The sequence below is a fragment of the Strongylocentrotus purpuratus genome, unplaced genomic scaffold, assembly GCF_000002235.5.
Source record: "Strongylocentrotus purpuratus isolate Spur 01 unplaced genomic scaffold, Spur_5.0 spur5_contig_296, whole genome shotgun sequence".
Lineage (NCBI taxonomy): Eukaryota > Metazoa > Echinodermata > Echinoidea > Camarodonta > Strongylocentrotidae > Strongylocentrotus > Strongylocentrotus purpuratus.
The window spans coordinates 1-9047 of NW_022144948.1; the positions used below are offsets into that span (position 1 = coordinate 1).

Consider the following 9047-nt stretch of genomic DNA (forward strand, 5'->3'; position numbering starts at 1 on the left):
TTCTCTTGCAGTTTCACAGTGACTTCTGAGTCGCTTTAGTCAGCATGTCTTCCATTGGGTCCTGGGTGCTGGCAAAGTGGTCGAGACCATCGTAAGGGGTCTGCTCTTGGCAGGTGAGTAATGACGAGTCTCAAAAACGAGAGTCTCAAAACAAAAATAGTTTCTCGTCTGGGCAATTTTTTTAAATGAAGGAGGCAGCCCTTTTTTTTTCCAAGATGGCTGGTTTGTCCAAAGGAGTTGTCACCCTTTCCACATTTCAACAATTTTGTGGAAACAAAAAAAAAGACAATACATTGACAACATTAGCAAATATATTGGTAATTTACGTATTTAAAAAAAAAAGGAGGGGGCTGGGAAAAAAAGGAAGCAGGCTGGTACGAGGAACTGGTTTATTTTTTTTACTTGGCCTCAAGTGTGTAAGGTTAGGGCACGTACATGTAGCTCACCAGTTTGTGAAAAAGTCCCAAATTTGTGTCTCAAATCTTGTCTCATTGGAAGCCCCAATTGATGCTTCCCAAGAAACTTGTTTAAGCTTACTTTCTTTTGTCTTCCAATGTAGAGGCCTTACCGGCTTTTCAATGCAGGCGAGCGCCCCAACGGAGCGAAATCTCAAAATACTGCAGGTACTGTGCCATGTGATTTGTTACTGTTCTTGAAAATGAGGGAGATTCTATCAAAAAATGGGGAAAAAAAGAAAAACACAAGGACAAAAATTGAATGTTCCCAAGTTGAAGTAATAGCAACTTTTCTGTAGTCCTACCTCTCGCCAAGTCCAAAAGCAAATTAGGTTTTTGCCCTTCACGGACGTTTTAAACACTGTATACTCAGTGTGTTACCTCCAGGGTGAAAGTTGAAAAAAAAAACACTCTGCGTGGGACTCGAACCCACAACCTCCTGCTTTCTAGTGCAGATGTCTTACCACTCGACCACCGAGCTAACGGGATCGGTTGGCTGGTTCGAATGATGTACATAGCAGCGGGTACCGCATAAACTATTATAAGATGGATTTTGCGTCGGGGTGATGTAAATAAAATTAGGTTTTTGCCTTCACCGACATATATCAGATTCGAACCAGCAACCGATCCCGTTAGCTCGGTGGTCGAGTGGTATGACATCTGCACTAGAAAGCAGGAGGTCGTGGGTTCGAGTCCACCCCGAGTGATTTTTTCCAACTTTCACTCGGGAGGTAACACTGAGTATACAGTGTTTATACGTCGGTGAAGGGCAAAAAACCTAATTGATTACATCACCTCGACGCAAAAGTCCAAAAGCAATTTTTAAAATCGTGTGAAATGTGTGATTTTTAAAAGTATTATATTTGTCCTTCACCCATTGACAAACTTTTAGTAAGTTGCATATGTGCAGCATGTGTATGTGGTAGTAGTTTTTCAAAAGGTCGATAATTTTTGATAGACTGGTATAGAATTTTTGCGAAAGTAAAACACAAGGGATATTGTCCAACTTCCAACTGCTCTGTATGCTTCTTCTGACGATGTCGCCTCGATGTCAGGAGCTCGGCGTCCAAGGCACCAATAACAACAAGGAAATCATCGCAATCACCAGATGGTCTTCGTCTCGGTCAAACCAAACATGGTCAGCACGGTTTTGAAGGAAATCTCGCCGGTCGTCAACCCCAACACATGCTGGTCTCGCTCGCGGCTGGCATATCGGTCGGGTTCATCGAAAGTGTAAGATTGCTATTAAAGATTGGACAATTAAATTGACTGGCGCGGGTTCGAACCTTCGAGCTCCAGAGCACCGTTCCGGTGCACTACAACTGAGCTATCCGGCCCTATGTTGGCCGTTTCACATTTCGTCAATGTTTTTGTTCAAGGGGCGCTATTAATCAGTTGGCGCCGGGATTATTTTGACATGACCGAACCCAGGCACGGGATTGTTTTCACAAACCTCGATGCCAGATGGGTTCAGGCCGTCATTTGTGGGTAGCACACCCTGATATTTCCGGCCTCGGGTTGCTAACAGATATTTCTCTGCCTCGCTCGTTGCCTGTTCATCCGTTCCGAATACAGCAAAACCTTGCATGTATACGTCATACGATGGAACTGTTTAAGAGCCCTTGAACAAAGACATTGACTGAATGAGAACCGCCAACATAGGGCTGGATAGCTCAGTTGGTAGAGCACTGGAACGGCAATCGGAGGTCGCAGGTTCAAACTCGCTCCAGTCAATTACTTTGTTAACCACATGACAGTATAATTATATGCACCTAGTCAGTTTCCTATTGTGATTTACTTGAAAGTTTAAGTTGACATTTTGAGACTTTGTAAATAATGAGTTGACCTTTGCAAACTGAATTACTTTTTTTTTCTGCTTAAAATCTTTTCGCAGATTACATTTTACGAAGGTTTTGCTGTATAACACATGACTCGCTATATGTCAGCACCTTTTCCCTATAATCACTTCTTTTAGGAAATTAGGCTTAGAGAGAATTTAAATTTTAGATTTTTTTGGTTCTATTATCAGACCTATTGAGTATGAAACTTTGTCTAACTTGAAAAGAATGACTTGCAAATTGTCAAAGAAAGTAAAAAGAAAACTTAATTAACACTTTTCAAACATCCAGACCTTTTTAGTCAAATGAACACTCACATCTGTATTTAGGAAGCACAAACTCTGACGCTTACGAATATAATGTCTTTCAACAAGATGTTTTTATGTATAAATTTGCAAACCACCAACTACCTGAATCATAGCCATTATTGAAATGTTGTTATTGTCGTGTCTGCTTTGTTTATTTGCTTTGTTTACTGTTACATATTTAAATGTTATTATTTGTAAATTCTGTAATAGTGTTGTTGTCTTGTTTTGTCTTGTATTGTTGGGCACATCCACCACAAGCTTCGGCTTTTTGGGATCATGCCTCCACAGAGTGGAAAGGAATGCTTATTGAATTGAAAAATCTCTGTATTTTCCATAACAAATTTTTTAAAATGTCCATGAATTTTTGTTTCCTACAGAAACTTCCGGTGGGAACACGCGTCATCCGGGCTATGCCCAACACTCCGTGCGGAATCGGGCAAGGCGCGACCATGTACACATCGGGAAGCGCAGTTAAACCCGAAGACAAGGCTTTGATTGAGAAATACTTTAACAGTCTTGGCTACTGCATGGAAGGGGACGAAACAATGATAGACGCTGTGATGGCCGTGAGTGGCAGTGGTCCTGCTTACGTAAGTCCAAAAAAGTAAAACTAAAGTCCGTCCCGAGGCCAATATGTGACCTGTTCTGTCAAAAGCAGACACTTCTGGGCAGATGTTTCAATTGAGCTAGGACCAAAAAAAGTGTGGGGGTTATTTTTTTTTTTTTCGATTTTCAAATTTTTGCATATTTGTAATCTTGAACATGTCTAAAATTTACTATAAAAGTTGAAACCCTAATTTGAACTCTAAATATAGTATTGTTGATGGTTATATCAGTTAAAGAAATTACTGTTTTGTGACGTTCGTGGCGTTTTCTACTTTTCCACACAATGAACTTCAAAATAGCATAACTCTGCCCAGGAATGACGGTTTCAAAAATTAAACCACCTATTAAAAAGGAAAAAGAACATATTTTAACAATATGCAAAAAAATCTCATTTTTGACCTTATGCCCAGAAAAGTCTGATTTTGACAGAACAGGTTAACATGTGGCTCATCATGCCGGTTTTCATTTTCAATTTTCTCATCCTAAATGCCAGGAATATTTTCTAGTGCCCCTGGATGGGATGCTAGTCCATTGCAGGTTACTCCCCAGCTAATGCCGCTACCAATTTATACTAGTGCAAAGAGACAATTGGGGTAAAGTGGCTTGCCCCAGGACACAACATATGGCCAGCAGCTGGATTCGAACCCCTGACCATCTGATCATGAGGTCAAAACTCTAACCACTAGACCACACACTTTAAAAGCCGAAATAGCATTTTAAAAACTGTTACCCCCGTCATGATTATAGTTCTTTCTGGATCCCTGCAATTGCAAAACACATTTTAACTTAATCTGTCACTTGAGAATTTGAGCGCAACAAATAAAACACCCGGGCCAATTCTTAAAGCAGCAAAATAGAAAAAATTATTCTCAGCAAAAGTTGGCGTTAACCAGCCAAAAGTAACATCCATTGCATGGCATTGTGGTTGGTATCCTGTTTTTGCTAAGTTTTTGTTGAACTGTGCTCACCAATTTCGGCTGTGGGGTAGTAGTGCAACTTGAAGCTACAGTCCATCATTTGCAGCTATCCAAAAAGTAACTGACGTAATTATTGATGAAAAACATACTTTGTTGAAAGATAGTAAGGGGACTAAACTCCCTGAGAAATTATTCTTTCTGGCAAGCTGCCATTTTGAAGAAAGGAGGCCTACACAACGTTGGAAAATTCCTGTTAGTAGTTCGTTTTTTACTCGGCGAGGCGTGCGGAAGTGTTGACACGACGCGCATGCGGTTGCTATAAATCGTCGGATTGGTGCGCGACATCGCGTAGCTGCAATCGGCGCAGTGAGAACGTGTCTCGGACGCAAAAATTCAGGCCCAATTCAAAGCATGATTCAGCAACTTTTGATTTGAAATTGAGATCCTGGAATGTTGTTTTTCTAGGAATATGCAGCTGAAGCTGAGCTGAGCTGAAATTTCATCAGGTTAGTTGTTCAGCACACTTCTTTAGATTTTGAGCACGTTGTTGCTTCAAACGGACAAAATGCACAAATTACAAATGATGGACTATACCTGTAAAAGACTTAAATTCTCATATGTTACTGTTGACATTTAAGTTTTCACATGTGCGTGGATAATTGATTCATTATTTGTGACTTTGCAGGCTTATATTGCAATTGACGCATTGGCAGATGGCGGAGTGAAAAATGGGTCTGCCACGGGACATAGCCATCAAGTTGGCTGCACAGACGTTACTGGTGAGAACTTACGAGAATTTGTGTATTTTTGTTTGGTCCTGTTTTAATTATTTTCATAAATTTTGCAATAATGATTATCGGGCAGAATACCACTATGTATTTATGATGTACATGTGTATTATTTTAGAAGAAGTGCAACGGACTTTTACTCAGCAATTCATGATAATACATGCAACCTTTTGATTTAATATTTTTAAAAAATGATGTTAACAGAAGCTCATTAGTCTAACCATTGGCTTTTACTAGTTCAGGTAAATTTGCTTTTGAATTGATATATGTGGCCTGTCACTGGTAAAAAAGTCATTTTGTTTTGTATCAACACTTTTCATCACGGATGAAAAATATAATGACCAGCATGTGAGTACAGCATGCAGGGCCCTTTTCTTGTTGGGGTAAACTGAGCATGGGTAATTTGAGCATGGGATGTTTTCAGACTGGGGTCTTATTTCTGCAGTTTTATGTTTGAGGGTGAATCTCATCCCAAGGGTAATTTCAGCATGAGAAATTTCAGCACAGATAACCTGAGCACGGGTTGTCGTAGCAAAGGGAATCTCAGCACAGGTGCTGCAGTGGGCAATCTCAGCACAGGCAGATGTCAGTTTCAGAATGATCAAAGACTAGGAATTAGTAGTGTCAATATAGAAAACCTAGACTGGGAAAACTCAGCACAGAAGATTTCCATTGGTGGTAATCCCAGCATGAAATAAAAACCTGGGTATTAATTTCGATCTGGAAAATCTTTTATCGTGCCATGGGAAATATTCTGTTTAGCTTCCGAGAATTGTTTTTGTTTACTTTTGGTAAATGCAGCAAATCTGACTTCAAAATCTTCTCAAATTTCTGAAAACAGGCCCCTTTAAAACATTCATTAGCTAAAATTTTCTTTAAAATTACATTAAGTTTTAACCATTTGGTGTCGGGGGCCGTGTTAATACGCACTGGCTGTTTATATACACAGGACGGCTGACGGATGAAACATCAAGCGTGCCTCGACTGCCTCCGGGTGACGTCTAAACACGCTAATCCCTCGTGTCTTTTGTACACACACAAAGACCGCAAAGTCTGGGATGCGGACCATGTGTTGATCTTGAATTGGCCGCTGTGCACGGCCTATTGTGCTTCAGTTTACGCTCTGTTGCACACCCGGGAGTGTTGAAAAGTATGAGGTTTCGGCAAGAAATATATTTCAAATACTGTTGAAATGAGTGTTGGGAATCAGCATTTGTGGCGTTTGGCTGTATATCAGAAGTTGGCTGGAAAAAAATTTGCCTTTTGCGAAAATGAAAATTTCCGGCAAAAATAAACCTAGCGCAAAGTGGTTAAGAATGGCCTAGATGGATTTCAAACTCCTGCCTCGTTTGTATCTGAAATGGTTTTTCATTCTAGGGATCGGCGAAGCTGGTCTTGCAAGGCCGAAAGCATCCGTCGGAAACTCAAGACGACGTATGCTCTCCGGGGGGCACGACCATCGACGCCATTCACGAGCTGGAGCGGGGGAGGCTTCCGGAAGTGCCTCATCGAAGCCGTGGAGGCGGCTTGCCTTAAAGCCAAGAAACTGAACACTATGAATGCTGAAAATAAATGATGAAACGTCCGTATTCCTTAGGAAAATTGCAGAAATGATGGAAAAGCGACCTCAGGATTCTGACAGATTTATTCAGGATTTTCCCACACTTTTCCAAAGATTTCCCATACCTTCCCAATGATTTTCCAAACATTTCCAAAGCATTTTCCCACACCTTTCCCACATTTTCCCCCAAGGATTTCCTATAAGCTTTCCTAGATTTCTCATACTTTATTTTCCAATCCCTTTTTTTTTTACTTTTCCTATACCTTTAAACACATTTTTTCGCCCAATGATTTCCTATGTTTCTTTGACCTTTGTTTTCCCAATGTTTTTCCGTACTTTTTTATATATTTTTTTTTTTTTTTTACTTTTCCCATACTTTTCCCGTAAATGTTTTTTTCAAGACTTTCTATACTTTTCCTGACTTTTCCTGTACTTTCCCACACCTTTCTCAAACATAGCTTTTTTCAAGACTTTCTAATACTTTTCAAACACTTGGACTTTTTCCGATAGGTTTCCTTGGTCAATTAAAGAGGCTTTCCGTGAATTTTTTAAATGCTGCATTGGACATTACCAGGGGAAAAATATAATTCCGGAACTTTTTAAGAAAATCTTGTGTATAATGGGATATTATTAGACATATTCTCCTTTGAAACTACAAAATGTTAATTTTGCATTTTCAGACATGTTTTGAAATATAGGGTGGATGGCCTTCTCAAACTTGCCTATATATACCAAGTTGTATCTTTTTGAAATAAAGATCATGTAACATTGAAAGTTAAAGCCGCCAGTAAGACTGATGAGTTTATGTATTTAAATACAAGTACATGTCGTCCTTTTATTTGTGTTATGAAAACCTTACCCACAGTCATTGGGCAGATATGGTTGGAAAACGATCACGGTTTTCAATTTTTCGACACTGGTAAAGGGAATGTACAAACATTTGCTTTTGCTGCAATTTCAGAAATAAATGGATTTGGAGGATTAGTATGTTACAGCAAATATTGTTAAAATCACTTGTTTCACGTTTTGGGCTTGTATAGATGCTGGAAAACTAAGAAACCAATCATTATAAGATGGAATTTTGCGTCGGGAGGATATAAGTCAAATTAGGTTTGACTTATATTGACTTATGGTAAGACATCTGCACTAGAAAGCAGGAAGTCGTGGGTTCGAGTCCCACCCGAGTGATTTTTTCCAACTTTCACTCGGGAGGTAACACACATGAGTATACAGTGTTTAAAAAAAAACGTCTGTGAAGGGCAAAACCTAATTTGACTTAAAACCAACCGTGTTCTTCTAGTCTGGTTTCATGACCCCACTTCAGATGAAACAGAGCAATTTATAGACTTTGGGAAATTGTAAAGGTCAGAGAATCAGTCTAGCGGGCTTGTACCCCTGAACAGGTGTGTTTATCAATTGCAAAGAAAATGCGGAATAACCGAATATGAAAAATAGGAGCAGTTTTTGAAAAAAAGCCAGTTTTCTCCAACGCTGGTTGGCCGACCAGCATTGGAAAAAATACAATTTTTCTTGAAAATGTCAGCACACCAGGAGCACGATTTTACAAGATGCCTTTAGACTGTCATTCCCTAACAATCCAGTAAGGTATTTCGTGATAAATTTGATCATTTCGTATTGTGATGTTTGCAAATGTTGTATCTTCCCTTTAAACTATTTGCTGGGATCTGTTGTTAAATATAAAAATATCAGGTATTTTCTTCCAGTGTGCTTTTTAGTTAATATGGGCTTGTTTACTGCAACCATGTATATTAACATAGAGGTAGTTGGAGGCTTTTGCAGGATTAAGGTTACAAACTACAAAAATGTCTAGGAAGTTAGGGTTGAACACAAGAATCACATGAAATAGAACAAAGGAATTTAAAAAAAAGATTACATTTTTACTTTATTTCTGAAAGAATCAAATAATTATAATTGTTGGATCATTCAAAGTATACAAAATCAACCAAGTTTACCAATGTTTAATAAAATGTTACATATACAAAGTTTTATTAATTCAAAACAACATTTTTTTGTTGGTTTTAATCAAAATCAATAATGTACCACAGACATGCCTGCTGTAAAATTGATATTGCAAACCAAATTTATTGATTAATTTATGCGTGGATTTTTACCATAATATTTTCTGTTGCCATTGCATTTACTTTTGTTTCGGTTTTTTTTTGTTGTTTTTTAATACTGTAAGGCTGTTTTCAGGTGTCATATTATTTTGAGTTGCTAAATAGGATATGTAAATAAAAAAGCTAAAGCATTGTGTTGCTGAACTGGACATTATGGGGTTAAACAAATGTTATTGCTTTTTGTGGAAATAACGCCTACAAGGATGCATAATTTTAAAATAAAACAAATTTACAGAAAACATGTTCCTCCACTTTTTTCTCATTTCAATTTTGTTTTAATAAACCCATTAAAGTTAACCTCTGAAAGTACCCAAAAAATCACAAACATATTTTTGTGATATACATGTATTCACCTTTAAACCAATGTTATGTAAACATTTTGTTATGCAAATTTTTCAAATTTACAGGTATTGTGTTACTGACAATATTTGTACAA

The 9047-nt window shown here is 38.4% G+C and overlaps 1 protein-coding gene across 1 annotated transcript; it reads left to right on the top strand.

The window, feature by feature from the left end:
• The first annotated feature begins 1563 nt into the window (after positions 1–1563).
• LOC115923412 (pyrroline-5-carboxylate reductase 1, mitochondrial-like) lies at positions 1564–6488 on the top strand. Its single transcript, XM_030983890.1, is given in 7 exon segments — positions 1564–1630; positions 1633–1688; positions 2979–3191; positions 4810–4848; positions 4850–4903; positions 6290–6397; positions 6399–6488. Coding segments are annotated over 7 exon segments (627 nt in total).
• The last annotated feature ends 2559 nt before the right edge of the window (positions 6489–9047 follow it).